We start from the raw sequence: 23,044 nt of genomic DNA, 5'->3' as shown, positions 1-23,044 counted from the left end.
ACACTGCATATTGACCCACCCATGGGTGAAAGGGGTAAGTGACAGCGGTGGGCAGCTCTCTGCTTGGCAAGTGACAATATTCAACGGACAGTCAGCATTTTTGCTCTAGAATAGCTACATATAAAGCAATTTGACACATGCCAGGAAGAGGCGATCTTCTGCTTATCCTTTCAATGATTTTTTAAAATAAATTACTTTATAGGATTACTTAGCATGAATTGACTGTTTATGAGGGAAGTTCTAGAATAAATAACAATGTACTAGTAAGAAATGGATTTTTTTTTTCTTTTATAAAAGGTAAACACCCAAATGAGATGGCTTCGCTATCTCACCGGGACACCCAGGCATCCATGCTAAGCTGATTAGTTCTGGGCAAAAGGAGAAAAACAAATAATAGTTTGAAGGTCGCCCTCCTCTGATTCTGTGTAAAAATATCCCAGCTCTGCATAAGCCCTTCTGTCCTCATTCTCCAGTTCAACTGCTTGAGGTTTGGTTTTCTGAGAAGAAATGTGTTCTCCATATAAATGAGGCTCGGGCGTGGACAGTAAGGACACACACACAGCACAGAGGCCCTGGCCTGGACCCCCCAGCCCCAGGAAGGGCCCTGCAGGTCAGACGACATTCAGTGACCTGCCTGCTGGTTTGCCGCACTGGCTGATGCCAGGCCTCAGGGGCAGGCAGGTTGGGGTGCATTCTGGTGTCTTGAGAAGCTCAGGATTGGTTGTAAGCCCACCACTGAGTGCTCTGGTTTGGGGTGACTTACCCCTTTGCAGACGAAAGCTGAGAAACAGCACCCCCTCCTCAAGGCAGCCCCAGAGTCCTGAGCCGGGATGGGCTGGAGAAGAGGCTCACAGGGAAGCAGGCTACAAGTTTTTGGTTTTGCTCTTAATCTCTGAATTTTGAAAACCCGTGACCCCTCATATGCGTTTAGCTCACAATTCAATTTTTAAATTATAGAGTTTTGTTTTATACAAAGTTGTGATTTCTGTCCTAAATATTGATCTTTACTAAAAAAAAAACCTTTTGGTCCTCCTTTACATGTCCACGTCTGTGGCTCCTTCCACCGTGGCCGCACCAACCTCTGCCTCCCCGTTCTGGGCACCCCTCACCACTCATCCCCGACACGGCCCCAAACCCCAGCCCTCTCTCCGCCCCAGCCCCTCCCTGCGCCCGGCATCACCTCAGGCCACCTGGGCCCTCTGGCAGTTACCTTCGAGTCCTTGCGGTGACTGAGACCCCCAGGGCAGGATCCGTCTCCGGTTTAGGAAAAGCTCTAGGAATCAGTGGTCACTCTCGAAGGAGAACCCACGACCTGTGTGGCGGGGGCTGGGACTCATCCGGATCTGAACACGGTAAAGATGGACGCCTTCCGCTTCCGCCTTTCGCTTCTGCCGCCGCTTCTGCCTCCGCCTCCGCAAAAGGACGAGCTTTTCTCCTTTGGAAGTTTTGGTCGTTCCTGGACTTGATTCGGCTTCTGTCACAAAATTTGACCCCAGTGCCATCTACTTTGCCTCCTGAAAGTCTTTTATGCTTACCTCGCCCTACTTCTCTACAACAAAAAGCTTTAAATGGGGTCAAAAATTTAAAATTTATTTTGTGATCAAAAGGTTTTAATATCTCCTGAGTTATTTTCACAAGTAGTATCATTTCAGTTTTTCAGAAAACATATGTATGTTACAAACTGATAGATAACTATTAACACATAAACACATTTGATTGAAACTGCCTTGTTAATGAGAAGAGTGGGGCTGTTTTTCCAGCCAACTGGTTCCCACACCCAAGGAACAAGAGGACTCAGCTCCAGTGAGGCAGGCTTCAGTCTCAAGTATATTTCTCTCTTCATTTTTATAGACCATGTTAGGAAACTTTGTTTGCATGAATATGTAGATAAGGAGGTATAGTATAGCAATGGCCCTCAATTGTGTTCTGAACTCTTCTGAGTAAGAGTTCCCAAATCAGATGATGATCTGAAATTTTAAAATTGTAAAAATTATTTTAATGCTTTATCAGCCATCAACTCGGTTTTTCATTCAAGTGTTTTGAAAGCAAAGGATTAGAAACTACTTGACTTGCCAAAGGTTGTGTTATCCAGTAAGTCTCAACTTCTAGAACATTTACTAAGAGGCTGTCCTTGTCTTAGTTTATCAAGGGACTGTCATTTATCCCTGATTCTCTGTCACCTTATTTAATCTAATATAGTTTGAGGGGGTTGGGAACATTAAAATGTTGTTAATTTCATTGCTTTTTGGGGCCAATTTAATGTTTTTGATAAAATGCTTGTATTATACTATTATTTTAAATGTGTTTTCATTGAATCCTTGGAGTTGAAGATGTAGTTCATTCTATTTATGGCAGATGTCCTCCATATACCCTAATCCTCCTTGTCAAACCAGTGAACCAAATTAGAAATTTTTCATCAGGAAAAGTATGACCTACTTTTTCAATTGAAATAAAAGTGTTAGCATGCTTTTTCAAGGATATTAAAAAAAGAAAACCACTGAGAAATAAATTATAGAGGACATCTTATTAAATTACTGAAGGCAATAAAGTTATGATTTAAGACGTGTAGAGCTAATATAATTAATTGACCCACTTTATGATATGCCATTACAAGAAAATACATCCATATACCACTTTTCTTACTTAATTTGTAACACTTTAATGAAGCATGTGGGTAAATGTTCAGGTCATGTACTAAGTGAGGACTTGTGTGTATATGTTTATTGAACATTACTCTCAAGAGCAAAACACTAAATAAGAATCAACTATAGGCCAGGTGCAGTGGCTCACACCTGTAATCCTAGCTGTTTGGAAGGCCAAGGTAGGAGGATCACTTGAGCCCAGGAGTTCAAAACTAGTCTGAGAAAGATGGTAAGACTCCTACAAAAAATTAAAAAATTATCTGGGTGTGGTAGCATGCACCTGTAGTCCCAGCTACTCAAGAGGCTGGGGTGGGAGGAGCCCAGGAGTTTGAGGCTGCAGTGGACTACGGTTGTGCTACTGCACTCCAGCCTGGGTGACAGAGACCCCATCTCTTATTAAAAAAATCAAGTATAAAAGTCATTTATGAACCCTCCCCCATTAATTCTAATTACAGAAGTTCAGGAGGGGCTGTGCAGAGCTGGACCTCAGCCTCTGAGGTGGAGTGCTGCTGCCCTGCTACTGGCACCTGTGAAGGCGGGCAGTGAGACTCCAAAGCAACCTGCTGATGAGAACCAATAGCAGCTTTGCAGTTGCAGAAGCACTGCAGCTGAGCAGCAGCAGCAAGCAAATGGCAGGAAATCACCTTCTCCCTCATCCTGTCTGCCATGGTCCCTCTTGTGCTACCTTTGGCAGAATATAAAGCCAGCAGAGAATGGGAACATCATATTTGCAGGGTCCCAGCCTCAATATTATAAAGCGGAACATAAATATTGAATTTGGAACTGAGAGATAAAGCTTCGTAACTGACCCAAGTGGTAGATAGCATGAAAGATCCAATGTGTCTTCACTCTAAGTTCTAGAAGGAAAGAATCAATATAATGCAGAAAATTAACAAGTCCCGTAGCTGACAAAGTGTAAGGTGTGTCTGCAGTATTGTTTATGAGTATCTAAGAGTATTCAACTCATCCATAGAAAATAAGAGAAATGAGCAGACAGGCCAGTAGCTTGTGAGACACATGAGCCAGTAGACTGTGGAGAGGAAATGGGAGCATCAGAGAGGTATTTAGTATTCATGAGGTATTCAGTATTCATTAGATATTCAGTATTCATGAGGCATTCAGTATTCATGAAGTATTCAATATTCATGAGGTCAGACAAAATTATCCACCGGTTACTGACTTCTGTTTTGGCCCTACTGTTTTCTGCCTGGGACAAGCAGATAAAAGCCCTAATTCATTTAATCTATTAGAGTTGGTCAATTTGTCAACGGAGTCAATTTTAACATCTTACCACTTCCCTTATTAACAGATTTTATAAAGATTAACATAAAATCTTTGACCTTTGTTCATTAGAAAAATAATGGAGATTCCCATCTCTGCCCCAGTAAGACAGAGACTTAGACATACCCTCACATACTTAGGTCTCCATGTCGCCCTGGCCTTATCACGTTGATATTACCCAGACTAAATTCTGGGTTATTAAAGATGTGTGTTGTCTTTCTTTCACTTTAGCTTTCTTTCTTTCTTTTTCTTTTTTTTTTTTTTTTTTGAGACAGACTCTCACTCTGTCCCCCAGGCTGGAGTGCAGTGGCGCAATCTCGGCTCACAGTGCAACCTCTGCCTCCCAGGTTCAAGTGATTCTCGTGCCTCAACCTCCTGAGTAGCTGGGATTACGGGTGCATGCCACCATACCCGGCTAATGTTTTGTATTTTTAGTAGAGACAGGGTTTCGCCATGTTGGCCAGGCTGGTCTCAAACTCCTGAGCTCAGGCAATCCACCCACCTCGGCCTCCCAAAGTGCTAGGATTATAGGCGTGAGCCACCATGTCTGGCCTGACTTTAGCTTTTGAAGAACCACCGGAGGCCGGGCGCGGTGGCTCACGCCTGTAATCCCAGCACTTTGGGAGGCCGAGGCAGGTGGATCACGAGGTCAGGAGATCAAGACCATCCTGGCTAACACGGTGAAACCCCGTCTCTACTAAAAATACAAAAAATTAGCCGGGCGAGGGGGCGGGCGTCTGTAGTCCCAGCTACTCGGGAGGCTGTGTCAGGAGAATGGTGTGAACCCTGGGGGGCAGAGCCTGCAGTGAGCCGAGATCTCGCCACTGCACCCCAGCCTGGGCGATAGCGAGACTCCATCTCAAAAAAAAAAAAAAAAAAAAAAAAAGAACCACCACAAACTTACCAAAGTACTGACTTTTACGCTGTAAACCTCTTGTAAGATTTCCTAAATTTTGTTTCTCAATTTAAGCATCTCATGCAAACCTGCTTCCCAGGTGGCAAAGCTCTGAGACATGGTATGTCTGGGAACTTTAAAAATTAATTCAGAATATATTTATTTAACGTCTGCAGCATAGCAGGCTTGTGCCAAGTGAATAGCCATGAACAAACCAATGCCTCTCACCCCCTGATGTCTGCATTTCATAGTGGGACAGATAAACAAATGCAAATATCGTTAATCAGTGCTAGGAAAGAAAATTGACCAGGGAGAACAACATAAGATTCAGCTGATGTATAAAGTACTTGTTTCCACAAAAATACATTTAAAATGACTCTCTAAGGAAGTAAATGATTGCAATTTTAAAAGCTTCCTGATATTTTTCTTATTTTCTTTAATTTGGACAATTTACATTTTACAGCACTAAAAGTTGTTGCTTTTGTGTGAAAAAAATCCCACGAGTACTTAGAGTACCAAATAAATGGCATTTTAAAAAGTCTATGCTAGCACTTTTTAAATCTTCTTATGAACATTTGCAAACATACAATTACCAACACTTGGCCGGTATTGTTTCATCCGAATCTTCTTGTCTTCTCCATTGATGGAGCTCCCTGTCCCTGTTTTATTTTTTATTTTATTTTTTATTTTTTTGAGACTGAGTCTTGCTCTGTCACCCAGTCTGGAGTGCAGTGGCGCGATCTCGGCTCACTACAAGCTCTGCCTCCTGGGTTCACGCCATTCTCCTGCCTCAGCCTCCCGAGTAGCTGGGACTACAGGTGCCCACCACCATGCCCGGCTAATCTTTTGTATTTTTAGTAGAGACAGGGTTTCACCGTGTTAGCCAGGATGGTCTCAATCTCCTGACCTTGTGATCCACCCACCTTGGCCTCCCAAAGTGCTGGGATTATAGACATGAGCCACCATGCTCGGCTGTCCCTGTTTTTTGTCTTTTTTTTTTTTTTTTTTTTGAGACGGCGGCTCGCTCAATTGCCCAGGCTGGACTACAGTGGCATGGTCTTGGCTCACTGCAACCTCTGCCTCCTGGATTCAAGCAATTCTTTTGCCTCAGCCTCCCGAGTAGCTGGGACTACAGGTGCATGCCACCACGCCCGGCTAATTTTTGTATTTTTAGTAGAGACAGGGTTTCACCATATTGGCCAGGCTGGTCTCAAATGCCTGACCTCATGATCTGCCTGCCTCAGCCTCCCAAAGTGCTGGGATTACAGGCGTGAGCCACCGTGCCCGGCTCCTGTCGCGGTTTTAAGCCCGTCTCAGACACATCCTTTCATCTGTGATGCCTTCAGTTTGTAGGTGTGGCAAAGTCCATGAACATCATATAGCCAGATGTTAGCACTTCTATCAGCCAAATATTTTAGTATTTCTATATTTTCTTTTTTGTTACCCTCTCCTTTTCCATGTGGTCTTCCAATGGTAAGTTCATTCCATTATTTAGCTCATCTGTTGTGTTCACTTTTTCAAATTCTGCTTGGTTCTGTTTTCTGATCTCTTCCTGGACTGTACTCTAAAATGCTAGAATCTGTTCTAATAGGATCTCTATTCAGTATTACCGTTTTGAGCTTTAGATAGTTGTGCTCTTCAGATTTCTCATTTCTCCTTATGAGGTCATTTTCCCCTGGAGGCATTGGCTGCTTGGCCAGAAGGCAGAAGGTGGGACCTCGGTGCCTGAGGGCATAGCGGGAGGTGGGCCAGCAGAAACCCACACTCACTCCTCATCCCTCAGGTCTGGCCTCACACTTTTTTCTCCTGCAGCTGTACCAGACAGACCAATCTCACCAGTCCTGGAGGGTGGGATGGGGGAGGCACCTGCCAGAGGCTGATTACTTCCCACCAACTCTCAGCCCCTCACCAGCACAGGGCCTTTGCACTGCCTTGATCTGTTCCCAAGGACATCTGGGACCCAGTGGTGTGCTAGTAAATGCTAAACAGGCTACCCTGCTCCAGTGTGTGCACACATATGTGTACATAAGCTTACTGTACATGTTACAGATATAAAAGGAGCAGCATGCAACTTAAAAACATGAATGTACAATACTGTTGTGAATCCCACAGAGCCAGTTTTCATGGAATGCTTTCGTTGAGTCTCGCTGAGCCCTACATCTGAAGCCAACACAGGGTTGCAGCTGATGAAGGAGTGTGGTTCTGACAAGAATGCTGGGGATGTTTTCACCGATGAGTCAGGCGAAGGCGAAGCAGCAGGACGAATGTCAGAGCTTCACTCGTTCGGTGACTGAGCGACTTCTTTGCTTAAGTAGGTAACGGTTTCCAGAGGCTGTGAGACAGTTTCTTCAATTTTCTGTGCCATTCACCATGTAACAGCTACATTTGCAGTTTGATCTGCATCTTCCTCCACCACTTTCTAGGTCTAGAGACAATCACAACAGTGAGTCAAGCCCTGAGTCATGGTGTCTGTGGCTATCAGTGGTGTGAAACCTCCCACCACAACTAATTCCAAGCTACTGATGTGAGTCCCCAGACGCAGCCTAGGAAGGGCATGCCCACCATTGTAGAGTATGTGCACAGTAAGAACAGATCGTATTAAATGCAGCAAAAAGTAGGACGTGACGAGTTTCGAGTATTTGTTACCTTTTTTTTAAATATCATTCTGAGTTTATAAAATGTGACTTTAACAGCTGCGTTCACCTACTGGTGGGCCAGGTTCCTGGCACTGCAGCCTCCAGCAGTGGCACGCTGATGCCTGGTCCAGTGCTTTGGGCTCGCCAGGCCCCCTCTGGCTGACCATCCGCCTTGCAAGACTTCTCCGTGAGGCCACCCTGATCCCAGTACTTACCATTGCAGCCCGCCCCACTGCACCATCCTCACCTGCTTTTTCTTTCTTCCCAGGCACCATTCCCTGACACTGGCATCTGGTATGTTATTTGCTTTCCTGCAGAGCAGCAGCTGTTGGGGGGAGTCTGTGTTGTGTTCACCAACCTGTTCCAAGCACCTGGAATAGTGCCTTCCGGGTCGGCCTTCATTACGCATGTACTGAATAAAAGCTCAAGAACCTCAACATTTACAGTCAGGCTCTATGAGATTCACTATACAGTATCTCGTAAAAAGCAAAACTTTCATCTTACGTGGTCAAATTCAGGACATTTCCCCAATTCCATGACAGAATAGTAAGTCCGAGTATTCCATCCGGTGTGGCCCCGGAGGCAGCTCCCGAAGAATCGCTGTTCAAAGGATTCACTTATCAGGGAGAGGGTTCCCTTCATTCTTTTCTCTGAAGCTTGTTTTTGCTGCAACGTATTTTAACTTTTTATTGTGGGAAATGAAATAGTTTCAAAACCGATGCAAATGAGAAACTCAAGTTACCTCTCTGTAATAGCCGTTTTTATTATTTGCATGATGCTTTTGACTTTTCAAAATATTTTCCTAAATTTGTTTTTCATTTAATTGTAGAAACATGAGACAAATAGATATGCTTTTTACAAAGGAACACAAAATCAAAACCATCTCAAATCCCATGTCCACAGACCATGGCCAGACTCCCTCCTTGGCCAGCGTGGCCCACCTGTGCTTGTACAGTACATGAAGCATATATACACTGTTACCACCACGACACAGAAATGCCGCTTTGCTGCCAACTTTCCACTTATTGTGACTGTCCTTCCAGTGTTGTAACAAGAAATAACATAGTTCTATGGTGGCACTTAGCACCTGGTTTTTTTCATGGCACCCCAGCACCCGTGTCACCATTGCCTCTTATTAGTGTGTAGGTTCTTCCTGTGTTCTATCTGCAAGTAACGTGAGGGTAACGAGTAACATGGGCATGTGTCAACATCCATTTTATATGCAGGATGAGAGTGAGGCAGCTGCATACTTTTCCTCTACACCACCTTATATATAGGAGAGGCGCCAACATGCTCTCCAGGACGACGGTGAAGAAGTCAAGAATCTAACAGGGGTGGGGACTGAGGGGAGACTGTCCCAAGTTGAGGAAATTCAAGTAGCACTGGTGCAAGCACAGCAGGTGACAAGACCAGGTGGAGTCAGAGCTGCAGCTCTTGGGCGGGACTCAGCCACCTTTTCAGGTTATGCATGTGGGCATCCATCCCCAGGCCTGCTAGTGCAGCCAAGGGCAGAAATAATTTGAAAGGAAAAGAAAGTCTCAGCAACACCAGAGTAGTGAAACATTTTCTTTTTATTGAGAACATCTCAAATCCTTTGTCTGTATTTGACAGCGTCTCATGCTCAGTTCCGGCTGGTCTTGGTGCGAGAGGAAGCTCATGCAGTTGTAACGTGTGGTGTATACACAGATTTACATACAGAGAACACTGAGGATTGCATCTTAGCAACATGTTTCTCAGCCGAATTACATTCATATTAAGTGTCCAGATTCTAAAATCAAATTAAAAGCATGTAATCCAAAGCCTGAAAAAGCAAACAGCTTTAGGGGCTGACTCCATTAGCGTTCCATAGACTGTGCTTTTAACCGCTCAGTTCATGTTTAATGGCCCATCGGTTCCTTACATACCATCAGCTTATGCTGTGGCCAAAAGAAGTGTTCTTGTGGCTTGGTACTCGTCCCTTCAAACAGTAAACAAGAAAGTGCAGACGGTGCTGCCAGAGACAGGAGGATTTTCACACGAGACTGAAAAAGCCAACTCACCCTTACAACTAAGTCACGGTCGAGTCAGACCTGCCATCCACCTCCACCAGTCCCTGGCACCCGGCAGGTCAGAGGCTTCTCTAATTCTATTCCCCGGCATCAAGTGAACACTAGAACTCACACGGAAGGCCCCGAGCACCCACTCCTCACCCAGGGAGATTGTCACAAAACACGCTAGGGGGCAGAGACGCTGTAAACTGGACACACACGGAACACAATGCCCTTTCCACTTACACAGCATGGGGATGATAAAAAGGAATCTTTTGAGCAAGTCTATATTTTACAGAATTTAGAGGTGGGAAAGATGGCCAATTTTCCTTCTTTATGCCTGGGGCAGACCACCTGCTTCTGGGGTAAAGTATTTGAGAAGGAAAAAGAGCCATTGTACATGTGTTTGTTTTGAGACATGGGCAGATCCGGATGTGCAGTCTCCACAGCTTCGCTAATCCCATCCTCAGATCTGCGCACAATGTGAAGACGGAGCCGTCCCCTCCTCAGAGTACCTGTGTGAGATTACAAGGAGAGACAGTCTTCACAAAGAAAGTGGCGATTCCACAGCCTGGAGATAAGTATGGTTATTTGAATAAAAATAAATTCCACAGAAATCCATGCCTTGTGAGATACTGGCTTGCACATTTTAAAATAATTGCTTTTAATTACAAAAAATTCTCCAAAATAGGAAAAGATGATGAAAAGTTAAATTAAGACTCAGAATCAAAACTGCAGTTCTTTGGCGTCCCTTGCTGGGAAGAGGTGGGCCTGGCGTATGACCAGGTGATGAGAGCCGAGGAAGGTGGTGACGACATCCATCTGAGCCTGTCGCTGCCTCATGGCACAGAATACACCGCCCCACCTGAGACCTCCCACTAGCAGGACTCTGTCCCTGGCAGAGCTGTACCTGAGTGGTCCTGAGGGGCAGTGTCTTTGTGGAATTAATACTTCAGGTTTAGCTAACAAAACAAAACAAAACAAAACAAAACAGAAGCCCTCTCTTCCCCTACTTGTCAAAATGTCCTCAAAATGTACTATTTTTTCTTAAAAAATTAAGTTCCTGCTTGTGTTGAATTTTCTGCTAAGTCTCTAAAACCCACCCACATCAAGGACACTGGATGCAAAACGACACGTCAATGAAACAGCTATAGTCTAATGCACACTGAGCGCTCAGAAGGGAGGGATTAAAGTGCTAAGTTCCCTGATCTGTCTCAGGGAGGAGTCAGCATTCTGTATTTTATTTATTTATTTTTTCTGATTACAGATGAGCTGTCCTAGGAGCAGTGCAGAGCCTCTGGTCCGCTGCACATCACCTTCCTCCCCACAGCCGCCCCGCCCAGGGCTCCCAGAACCCAACTCCTCCCCACCCAGGGCTCCCCGAACCCAACTCCTCCCTACAGCCGCCCCGCCCAGGGCCCCCCGAACCCAGTTGCCTTGGCTGCCTTCCTCCTGCCTGGACGGCTTGGGATAGGATGCCCTGTGCCTGTCCTCAAGGCTGCACGAGGCCACCCCGGAAAGGCGCCATCTCACATGGTCTCAAGGCAGCTGCTCAGGCCCCACAAGGTGAGGCACTCACTTATTTGGGGTGGTACAGGGAGCAATCATGCACACTTTAGCTATTACCTGACAGAAGGGAAAAGCCAGACATACCGGGGAGTTTTGTTATGTATATGGAATATATTAACACTAAATTCGGTAACCAAAATCCACATATTTTTAAAAACTAAGTCCATCTCCCAATCCCCATTAGAAAAAAATACAATTTATCAAGACAATAAAAATGCACAGACTTACAAGGTGTTTTTTCTAGAGTGTGCAAGAGCCTGCTTGGAGGAAGGCCAAGGACAACAGACACCTCTCCTTCTGCAGGTGCAGAACCCCAGCACGATCTGCCTAAACAAAACCCCACTGTGGTGATGCAGTGGCTGAGACGCCCACTCTGACTGCTTCACGGAGACAACTACCCTCTTCGGTAGAGGAGGCGGCTGGTGTGGGGCAGACGTTCTAGCCGCTGAACCTGGTCATGTCCCCAACGATGAGCCCTAAGCAGCACCCCTTCCTGCCGCACTGGGACGAGATCTGTGTGGACACACGTGGATGGGGCTCCCGACATCAGGAGGCACACCCCCTGCCAAAGCCATGGTGCTTCAGTTTTGGGGTCTGAGCTCCCAGCGTCCAGTGGGAGGATGATGCCCCTCTGCCCCATTCTGGTTTCCTAGGCCCATCGCGGACACACAGGTGCCAACACCCTGGATTTCGCTGTGGCAGGTGTATGCTGTGGGGTAAGGTCTGCACCAATCTCTCCCCATGGCCCCAGGAGACCCACCTGAGCACCCTCTAGAGCCTTGGAGCTGGGCACTGCACTGGCAGGCAGAGCACTTCTCTCAGCTCCTCTTTCATCCTGAGCGGAGGCAACAAGGCACCTGGTGCAAATCTCTGAGCTTGGTGGAGGTGGTCCACACAGGGCCCTCGCCTGCCGCGCTCCTGACCTCCTGGGCTGGCTCCCTCTGTCGGGGGGCCGTCCCGTGCACTCTGGGTGCTGGGCAGCCCTGAGCTCCCGTCGGGACTGTCAGCGTCTGGTCTGCACTACGCCAGCAGCACGTGGTCTCACCAGCTCTCACTTGGATGCTTTTTATTTTTCAAACATGTCTTCGATAAAGCTGGAAACAATAATTTAAAACTACGGCATTTTCCAAGAATGAGTATCTACTGAAATCATTCTACTTCCATCCTGTGAAGGCCTTCGGGCAGTCATCCACACCCATTCGATTCCGAGGAAGGAACAGAGGGAACTTAGGCCATGTATTGTGCAGTAGCCCTCCTGATTCCTTCTAGTCCATAAAAGTTAAATATCCTTTAAAAAACCTGAATGAATGGCCAGCCCGGGGTTACTGGCCATGTTTTATCTGTGATTACTTAGAAGTAAACTGAGAAAAGTTTTCCATGATCTGATCCTACAAGGAGTGCAGAAGCTTCTAGAGGAGGCTGAGGGCTACAGGGGCCTGGGTCACGCCTCTGCAGGACACACAGTCACCGCTGCGGGACCCCGTGTGCGTGACAGGGCCACGCTACGTCATGCTGGGAGTCTGCTCCTCAGGGAGAGACTGTTACAACCTAGTGTGTGGAACTACCCAGGGAGGTACCTACGGAGAAAAGACACCTAAGTTGAGACAGACGTGTGGCGATTTCCTTTAGGCTACTATTTCCTACTTCTATTTTCCCACCCTCCTCCATATATAGATGCTTTTTTGCAATTAAAATAATGTGGCATAAAAGTGACCTGACATAATTACTTCTTATTTTATAAACCACATTCCTAGCTCTGAATAAATTATTTATTCAAGAATTTCACACAAAGTAATTTCTATTTTCCTAAACTTAAGGAAGCCCTACTCAGTAGAACTCAATTTCTAAACGTAAACCATGATTGAAAGCAGTCACTGGACGGTTCAGAAGGTGAAACGCTGCGGCAGAGATGCCAGGCAGCGATGCTGGGCCCTGACGCACCCCATCCCCTCCCCACACTGCGCACCTGCCCCAGGTCTGATGTGAGATGCTGGGGACAACCATGGACACCTGGTGGTCCCGTGTCCCCCTACTCCCTCCCCAAGGTATGCACCCGCCCCCAGTTCAGATGTGAGGTTCTGGAGGACGACGCTGGATGCCCACAGCCCCCTGCACCCCCCATCGTGTCTGCCCAGGTCAGGGCGTGAGTGAGAACTGGTCCTGCTCGGTGGGCTTCTCCACCCAGGCCCCCAGCCCCGCCTTGATGAAGGCTGTGAACAGACGCGCCTTGGCGGCCTGGTACTCCTTTGCCGCCAGCTTGGACTCATGGTACACGTTGGGCTTGGTAATCTTGGAGCGTAGTAAGTGGGAGGGAACCTGTGAAGGGATAAAAAACAAATGAAACTGTTGACGCTGTAACAGATGAAAATAACACCTAATAAGATGCCAAAACACGGCCTTTAGAACTGCATTGGCTTCTGGGGGGAAAGCAACCCAGAGGAAGGTGCCTTCTGCCAAGGGAATGGCTTCACACAGAACAAGGTGCGGCGTCTCCTAAGGGCTGAGTTATCGCCAAGTTCCGGTCTTGCTGGTCAAACAGGCAGCTACAGACCCCCGAGTTCTGAAGACATGCTTCTGGGAAACCACCAATAGTTGATTCAAGTTTCATTTTTAACTATAAGAAGCACCACTGATGTTATGTCCTTGTTATCACCCTGATGACCTCGGAGGCCTTCCCTCATATGGCTGGTAACTCCTTTCTGTGTGGACCTTGGACTTGTGGCAGCTGGCCTGGGTGCTGCCCCTGTGTGAACAGGACCCTCCCGGGCACTGTCACTTCTGGCTATACCTCCCATGCCAGTGCACAATGCTGGTCTCAGAATAAATAGATGCCATCTACTTGATTGAAGAATAAACACAAACTAGTAATACCCTGACTTACTATATAAAGTTTTATTCTGGGGAAAAAAGGGCCCCACAGCTAATTCAAAAGGTTTAAAAACTCTACTGAAGGGTTATCAGAATCCAAGCAATTTTTGTGTTGCTGAGAAGGAGGGGACAGCAGGGTGACTGGCCCTGCGTTTTGCATAATGACTTTCAATATCTGAGAGTAAGAGACGTTTCCACCACACACAGTGGCCTGGCAGTGGGTGTTACTCTGCAGCAGGGAGGAAAAGAGCTGCCTTTGAGATGGCATTAAGGTTTCAGGGACGTGGCCATACTTCTAAGCTAAAACAATCTGAAGGAACAATCATTCCAAATGATCGTTTTTGGAAGCTGTGCATGATGACATGATGAAACAACTTAAGTTACAGTAGGTGTGAGGACAGACAAGCTATTGGGGAAGTGGAGCCGGCGCATTGCGGTGAGGGCGCCTCAGTACCTTGCCGTGCACACGCATCCAGCGACAGTACAACGCGTGCTTACACAGGCGGGACGCGCGGCCCAGCTCATCCTTCCCAGTCGTGGCGTTGATGACCTCAATAGCAGAGTCGCCTACCGTCCAGTTGACACTGAAGTTGGGGGCCTTCCCTGGCTGCCGTGCTTCTGCATTGCTGATGCCTGAAATGGAAGACACAGGAAGGTGGTGTGAAGCTCGCTTTCACCCCCAGGGAGGGAGCAGCCAGGGGCGGCACACTGTGCTCAGACATGGCCACAGAAGTGCGTGGTGGGGGAATTCTGCCTGCCAAGGAATATACGCAGACTTGAGTGTGCATCTGCCGTGGCAGTGGCCTCACACTCTTCCACTGCCACCAGAACAGGAGCAGTGTTGAGAAAGCAGAACTGACCCATGGGTACGCACTTGTCTGATAGGGCAGGTGGGCAGAAGGTTGACAGAAACCTGAAATCATGAGACTTCTGACAGGTGTGTCTTTTCTCACTCTGGCACTGACGGAGCCAGGAACCTTGGCAGCCTGAGGGTGGATGGGTGGGAGCCACTTCTGAGACTAATGCAAGGTCCCACGAGGTCGTGCAGGTGGGGGTTGCTCCTGTATCACACCCACCACTGGCGCTCATGCCTGCATGTGCTCCCCTGCCACTGAGAGGCCAGGCATGTTCAGGTCATGTGGCTTTGCATGTGTGACATCCATGATGCAATAGGAAACCCTAATTCTTAACAAGTGTCTTGAAATGGTTCACAAGAGTCTTGAAAAAGTTCATAGAAAATGCTTATTATGAAAAAACCTCATGGATTTCAAAATTTTTTGGCACCAAAATAAACTTGTACTAACTTGCTGAAACATGTCTGAATAGGATCTAGTTTGAGGCACTAAGAAGATTAAGACATCTGTTTGAAAAGCGCTCCTATCAGAGCTGCATGACTTCTGCTAAAATTGAAGCAAGAACAAATATCAAACAGGAGATAAAAATAGCTTTTACAAAGACAATCCTGAAGAAAATGCATAATGCAAAAAAAAAAAAAAAAAAAAAGGCTACCAAGAGGTGGAAGGGGCCCAGTCAAAGCACAGGCCAACTGGCCAAAGCACAGGCCATGGCAGCATTTTTGGGATGCTCAAGGTGTTTTGCTTGTTGGGTTCACGTGGAGGGCCAAAGGATGGTAACACCTGCTTATGATGACAGTGTTTCGAGAAAGTGAGCCAAAGCTTTAGCAGAAAACCCCCTGGGGAAGCTTCGCCAGAGACCTTCACCATAACAAAGCGCCTATTCATTCCTCTCATCAAACAAGGGCAACCGCGAGGGTTTCGATAGGAAATCATGAGCCATCCACCTTATGGTGGCTGCAAATCCACCTCGTTTGGCTCCGTCTGACTTCTTTTTGTTTCCTAATCTCAAAAATTCCTTAACGGGCACCCTTAAGGAATTTTTCTTCAGTTAATAATGTAAGAAAGGCTGCACTGACATGGTTAAACTCCCAAGACATTCAGTTCTTTTTTTTGAGACGGAGTCTCACTCTTGTTGCCAGGCTGGAGTGTGTGGCGTGATCTCGTCTCGCTGAAACCTCCGCCTCCTGGGTTCAAGCGATTCTCCTGCCTCTGCCTCCTGAGTAGCTGGGACTACAGGCACATGCCACCATGCCCAGCTGGTTTTTGTATTTTTAGTAGAGATGGAGTTTCACCATGTTGGCCAGGATGGTCTCGATCTCCTGACTTCATGATCCTCCCGCCTCGGCCTCCCAAAGTGTTGGGATTACAGGCATGAGCCACCGCACCCAGCCACCATTCAGTTCTTTAGGGACAATCTAAATGGCTAGGATCAGCACTTACAAAAATGTCTTGAATTTGATGGAGCTTATGTTGAGAAATAAATTTTGTATCTTTAAAAAATTTTTTATCTTTTAACTTTATGAACTTTTTGAAGGACCCTTGTACTTGTTTTCTTGCTGTGTTTAAACTATCTCATCTTAACTAATCACAGGCTAATTTTGCAGGGTTGAAAGTTTTTATTTTTTTATTATTTTTATTTATTTTTATTTTTTATTTTTATTTTTTTTGAGACGGAGTCTCGCTCTGTCACCCAGGCTGGAGTGCAGTGGCGCAATCTCGGCTCACTGCAAGCTCCGCCTCCCGGGTTCACGCCATTCTCCTGCCTCAGCCTCTCCGAGTAGCTGGGACTACAGGCGCCCACCACCGCGCCCGGCTAATTTTTTTGTATTTTTAGTAGAGACGGGGTTTCACCGTGGTCTCGATCTCCTGATCTCGTGATCCGCCTGCCTCGGCCTGAAAATTTTTAAAAAGATACTTGCATAACTCGGAATTGAATACATGTATCTGCATTTATATATTGAGCTTGATAATTCATATCACATGGATGTTATAGGCCACCAAAATCAAAACTAATTTAGGATATGAATCTTTAGAACATGCTTAGAACATGGGCAGACTCATATTCTGAACCCAGACACTGAACTGTCAAGCCCACTGGCCAAAAGCAGCACACTGCACTCTCAGATGACTCAGTACAACTCACTTCATGCCCTGTGGAGGCCACCTCCACCCCGTCACCATGCTCACTTGCTTTCAATGACCATTTATCCCTCCCTTGGAGAGATATTAAAACCCAGATGACAGTTTACTGCCAGAACAGTTTACTGTTCAGAGTAAGGAACCCAGGCAGAGTGTAGCAGATCCCCTGAATTGAGAGTCAAGGGCAACCAAGTCAGCCAGATTTCATAAGACAGAGCAGCAGAAGGAAGAGACATGCAGAGAGAGTGACCCTGGAGATACGCAGAGGGTGTCCTTGAATATCCTGTGGAGCACTGATCAGAGTACGCATGTTACTCAAGGCTGGGAAACAGCCTCCTGAGAGAATCAGAGGGAAAAGTGCCTGACATTCACATAGAGAAGATACAGACATAAAGATATAAAAAGGACTAAGCCAAATTTCTAGAGATGAAAACTACAATGTATTAGATAAAAAATACACTTGATGGGACCAACCACAGAACAGAAACCACAGAAGAAAAGATTAGTGAACTTAAAGACACAGTAACAGAAACTATCAAAAATGAAACACAAAGAGAGAAAAAAAGAACAGAAAATCAGTGATATGGGGCAGGTTTAGATAGGGTGAAATATGTGTAATTAGATTTCATGATGGTGAGGAGAGAGAAGGGGGAACAGAAAATATATCAGAAGAAAGATGAATAAAAAATTTCCAAATTTCATGAAACCAACAAACCCATGGATTAAAGAATTTCAATGAATCCCAAGCACAAGAAACATGAATAAAACTATACCAAAGCACAACAGAACAAACTGTTCAACACTAGTATTAAGAGAAAATCTTAAGCAAACCCAGAGCAAAAAACACACAGAGGAATAAAGATAACAACACATTTCTTCCTGGAAACAATGCAAACAAGAAGTCAGGGAAGCAATGTCTTTAAAGTGCTTAAAGGAGAAAAAGGACCCTGCCATTCCAGCAGAAATATATTTGTACAGCAAAATATACTTCAAAATGAAAGCAAAATACTTTCCCAGACATACCAGAGCTGAAACAATTGATCATCAGAAGACTTGTGCTACAAGGAATGTAAAAGGAAGTCCTCCAGCCAGAAGAAAAAATGATACCAAAATGGAAATCCAGATCTATACAAAGGAATGAAGAGCCCTGGAAATGATAGCTACATGGATAAATATACAAGAGGTTTTTTTTCTTATTATTTAAATTCCTTTATAAGATAGTTATTAAGATGAAAATAATAATAATAAGATGTGGATTTTCTTAACATATGCAAGTGTCTGAAAACAATACCACAAAGGCTGGGAATGGAAAACTGGAAGCATCCTGTTGTAAGGTTCTTTTACTATATGTGAAGTAGTAAAATATCACTTGAAGGTAGACTGTGGTAAGAATGCATACTATAAACCCTAAAACCACCACCAAATTAACAAAAGTTACAGCTCAAAAGTCAAGAAGGAGTCAAAACAGAATCATCAAACACACCCAATTAAGGCAAAAGCAGTAAGAAAATGAGGAAAAAGTGAACAAAGAACATATGAAACACGTAGAAAATAAGTAGCAAGATGAAATTTAAACCTAATAATATCAATAATAACAATAAATGTAGATGGTCTAAGTACCTCAGTGAAAAGGCAGAGATTGTCCATGGTGGGACAGAGAAGCAAGATCCAAATATATAAATATATATAAATATATGCCTATAAGAAACATATTTTTAATATAAAGTACTTTAATATAAACGGATAGAAGATACACTGTGCTAACACTAATCAAAAGAAAGTTGAAGAGGTTATATTAATCTCAAAGCAAATTTCAGAACAAACATTATTACCAGAAATAAACAGGGTCATCATATAATGGTAAAGGAGGTCAGTTTATTAAGATAAACCAACAATCCTAAATTTTTATGCATCTAATCACAGAGCTACAAAATACAGGAAGTAAAAACTCTAAAAAAGGGGAAGAAATAGATAATGTACAATTATAACTAAGAGATTTTCAATCCTGCCTCTCAATAACTGATAAACCAAGGAGAAGATCGGTAAGAATATAAAAGAAAATAAATAGTATAATCAAACAACTTGGCCTAATCAACATTTACAGATCACTCTACCCCAAAGTGGCAGATTCACATTCTTTCAAGTTTTGTGGAACACTTATAAAGATAGATCATATTCTGGTCCATAAAACCAAGTCTAATAAACTTAAAAGGACTGAAGTCATCAAATGAAACTAAAAAACCAACAACAGAAAGATCTCTGTAAAATCTCTAGTATTTTGAAACTAAATAGCAGACTTCTAAATAACCCAAGGGACAAAGTATTTTAATATAAGTGAAAATGAAAACATAACATATCATAATTTTTAAATGCTACAAAAGCAGTAAAAAGGGTCTTAAAACAATGACCTCAGCTAGCACCTTAAAAAACTACAAAAAGATGGGCAATTGAAACACCAGGTAAGGAGAAAAAAAAGAAATAATTAAAATCAGAGTAAAAATTATTGAAATATAAAAGACAAAAAGCACTGAACCTAAAAGTTGGCACTTACGAGATGAACAGAATTGATAAACTTCTAGCTAGATTGATCAGAAAAAAACAAGAGAAGATACAAATCATCAATATAAGGGATAAGACGATATCATTAGAGATATCACAGATATTAAAATGAATATTCTGAATGCTTTTATGCCAATATATTGGACAAATTAGATGAAATGGACAAATTCCCTGAAAGACAAATTACTGAAGCTTACTCAAGAAAAAAGATAAAAACAGATAACATGAATAGCCCTAAATCTATTATAGAAAAATAAATTGCAGTTAGAATTTTCTCACAAAGCAAACTTCAGGCCCAATGGTTTCACTGGTGAATTTAACCATATATTTAAGGAAATCATACCAAATCCAAACCAACTCTTCCAGAAAACTGAAGAGAAAGAAATGCACCCTGACTCATTTTATACCTGACAAAGATATTAAACTAAAATGATGGACCAATATCCCTACAGACAAATATAAATACAAAAATTCTAAATGAAATTTTAGCAAACTGAATCCAACAATATATAAAAAGAATAGCACATAATAACCATATAACATTTATCCAAAGATACAAAGTTGGTTTAATTTTTTTTTTAATGTCACCAGTAGCAAACTTTTTGTTATTGTTGCTTCAGATGGGGTCTCACTACATTGCCCAGGATGGCCTCAAACTCCGGGGCTCAAGTGATCCTCCTGCCTTAGTTCCCAAGTAGCTGGGACTATAGGCCCAAGTCACTGCAATGAAAGTAGTCATCTAAGAGCAGAAAAAAGGCATCTGACAAAATCCAACATACATTCTTGATTAAAAACGCTTAGTAAGCTATAAATAGAAAAAAAAAATGTCCTTAAGCTGATGAAGACATCTGTAAAAAACCTACAGCAGCCAGATATGGTGGGTCATTCCTATAATCTCAGCACTTTGGGAGACTAAGGCAGGTGGGTTGCTTGAGGCCAGGAGTTCAAGACCAATCTGGGCAACACAGGAAGACACTGTCTCTATAAAAAATTTAAAAATGAACCAGGCATGGTGGCATGTACCTGTAGTCCCAGCTACTCAGGAGGCTGAGGCAGGAGGATCACTTGAGCCTAGGAGTTTCAGGTTACGATGAGCTATGATCACGTTACTGCACTCCACCCTGGGTGAAAGAGTGAGACCTTGTCTCTAAAACAAAAAACAACAATAAAAAACCCTACAACCAACGTCATACCTAATGGTGAAAGACTGAATGTGTTCCCCCAAGATGACATGTAAGAGAAGGATGTCTGCTGTCATCACTTCTACTCAGCATTGTACTGGAGGTCCTAACCAGTGCAATGAGGATGTAGAACTGATGACCGGACTATAAAATTGTTATGGAAATACAAAAAGGACCTAAGCAGCCAAGACAACTTTGAAAAAGTACAAAGTTGGAAGACTAACTCTACCTGACCTCAAAACTTATAATAAAACTATAGTAATCATGACAATGTAATACTGGCCTTTAGACAAAGAGATTAAAGGCAAACAGCAGAGTCCAGAAATAGACCCACATGTATATATACATGCCAGCTGATTTTTGACAAGGGCACAAAGGCAATTCCATGAAGAAATGAGGAACCTTTTGCTAAATGGTGCTAAATCAACTGGATGTATTACATGCCAAAAAACGAACTTCAGTTCATACTTCATACCCTACACAAACATGAACACAAGTGAAATATAGTCTTAAATGTAAAAATTGCAACTGTAAAATTTCTAATACAATATAAGAAGAAATCTTTGTAGCACTGACTTAGGCAAATATTTCTTAGATATAATATCAAAAGCATGATCCATCAAAGAAAATTTTTATAAATTAGATTTTGTCAAAATTAAAATTATGTGGTTTGTGTAAGACACTATGAAGAGAATTAAAAGACAAGCCACTGATTGGGAGAAAGCATTTTTCAAATCATATATCTGATAAAGGATCTGTATCTAGAAAATATAAATAACTCTCCAAACCCAGTAATAAGATGTTAAACAACTCAGTAAAAATGTGCATAAGTTTTGAACAGTTTATTCAAGAAGGCACAGGGATGGCAAATCAGCATGTGAAAGGGCATTCAACTTCATTAGTCATCAGAGCAATGCAAATTAAAGCCACAATGGAATATCACTAAACACCTGCTAAAATGTCTAAAACAACCGCTCATACTACGTGCTGGCATATAAGTGACAGAACTACAACTCTCGTACACTAGTGGTAGTAATGTAAAAATGGTACAACCATTTTGGAAAACAGGTTAATGGTTTTCTAAAAAGTTCAACATACACCTATCTTATGATTCAGCCATTCCACTCCTAGGTATCTACTAAAGAGAAATGGAAGCAAGCGCCCAAAGATTTGTACAGAAATGTTCTCGGCAGCTTTATAATATTAAAAGACTGGAGACAACCTAAATATCCATCAATATTTCAAGGGATAAACAAATTGTGGTTTATCCACACAGTGCAATGCTACTTAGCAATGAAAAGGAATGAACTATGGATAAACCCAACAACATAGATCAATCTGAAAGTGATTGAGCTGAGTGAAATAAGCTAGACCAAAACGGTGCAAACCTTTTGATGCCATTTATGTAAAATCCCAGAAAATGCAAACTCATCTATATAGACAGACGGTACATCCTGGGGATGGGAATGGGGATCGGGGAGAGGGAGGGATTATGAAGGAGTACTAAGACAATTTTGAAGTGGATAAGTATACTCATTATCTTTATTGTGGTGATGGTTGCACAGACCTAAACATAGGCCAAAATGTATCAAATTGTATACTTTAAATATGCAGTTTATCATATGCCAATTATACCTCAATAAAGTTGTGAAAAGACACTAAAGATAATTTAAAAATAAAAAAATTGTTCTCATTAAAAAATAATATTTGCTCACTGTGGACAATTCCAAAAATTCACACAAACCTTAGAAAAGAAAATTAAAGCTATAAAACCCAGAGACAGCCACTATATATTTTGTAGTTCTTAAGCAGATATGTTTAGTAGAATCAGATATGAAGCTTTAAACAATAAGCACATTGAATTCTACCTCTGAGATTCTGATTGGGTAGGTTTTGGGCAGGACCCTGGCCACTGTCTTAAAAAAAAAAGTGCAAAAAAAAAAAAAAGAAAAATCCTTCATGAGTCTTCCCCCCCCACCCTTTTTTTTTTTTTTTTTTTTTTTTTTAAGAAAAAAGGTCTTGCTCTGTCATCCAGGTTGGTATGCAGTGGCACGATCATAGCTCACTGCAACCTTGAACTCCTGGGCTCAAGCAATCCTCTCACCTCTACAGGCTCATGCCACCACATCCAGCTAAATTTTTTTTTTTTTAACAGATAGGGTCTTGCTATGTTGCCCAGCATGGTCTCCTGGCCTCAAGTGATCCTCCCATCTCAGCCTCCCAGAACACTGGAATTATAGGTATGAGCCACCATGCCTGGCTGGGTAATTCTTAAAGACTCTATAGATTCTTAAACCCTCCCAAAACAATCCTTCCTTCCTAGATGAGCTTTGCCATTTGAATGCATATTCTTTTCGTGTATACACACATATGCATATGTGAGCATACAC

General features: G+C 43.4%; 1 protein-coding gene across 10 annotated transcripts in view; it reads right to left on the bottom strand.

Moving 5' to 3' along the window:
* Window positions 1–9,007: 9,007 nt before the first annotated feature.
* Window positions 9,008–23,044, bottom strand: part of ADARB1 (adenosine deaminase RNA specific B1) — a 154,912-nt gene continuing 140,875 nt past the window's right edge. For 7 of the 10 annotated variants that reach the window (XM_030806041.1, XM_030806040.1, XM_030806045.1 and 4 more), the window contains 2 exons: window positions 14,373–14,551; window positions 9,008–13,366 (listed from right to left, as the gene is read on the bottom strand). In XM_030806041.1, coding sequence (XP_030661901.1) covers window positions 13,187–13,366; window positions 14,373–14,551 — 359 coding nt within the window. In that variant the 3' untranslated portion in view covers window positions 9,008–13,186. The remainder of the gene's footprint in view (window positions 13,367–14,372; window positions 14,552–23,044) is intronic. The other 3 variants (XM_030806044.1, XM_030806046.1, XM_030806043.1) reach the window with 2 other exon arrangements.

Source organism: Nomascus leucogenys, chromosome 25, assembly GCF_006542625.1.
Source record: "Nomascus leucogenys isolate Asia chromosome 25, Asia_NLE_v1, whole genome shotgun sequence".
Lineage (NCBI taxonomy): Eukaryota > Metazoa > Chordata > Mammalia > Primates > Hylobatidae > Nomascus > Nomascus leucogenys.
This window is presented reverse-complemented; position numbering and strand designations above follow the sequence as displayed.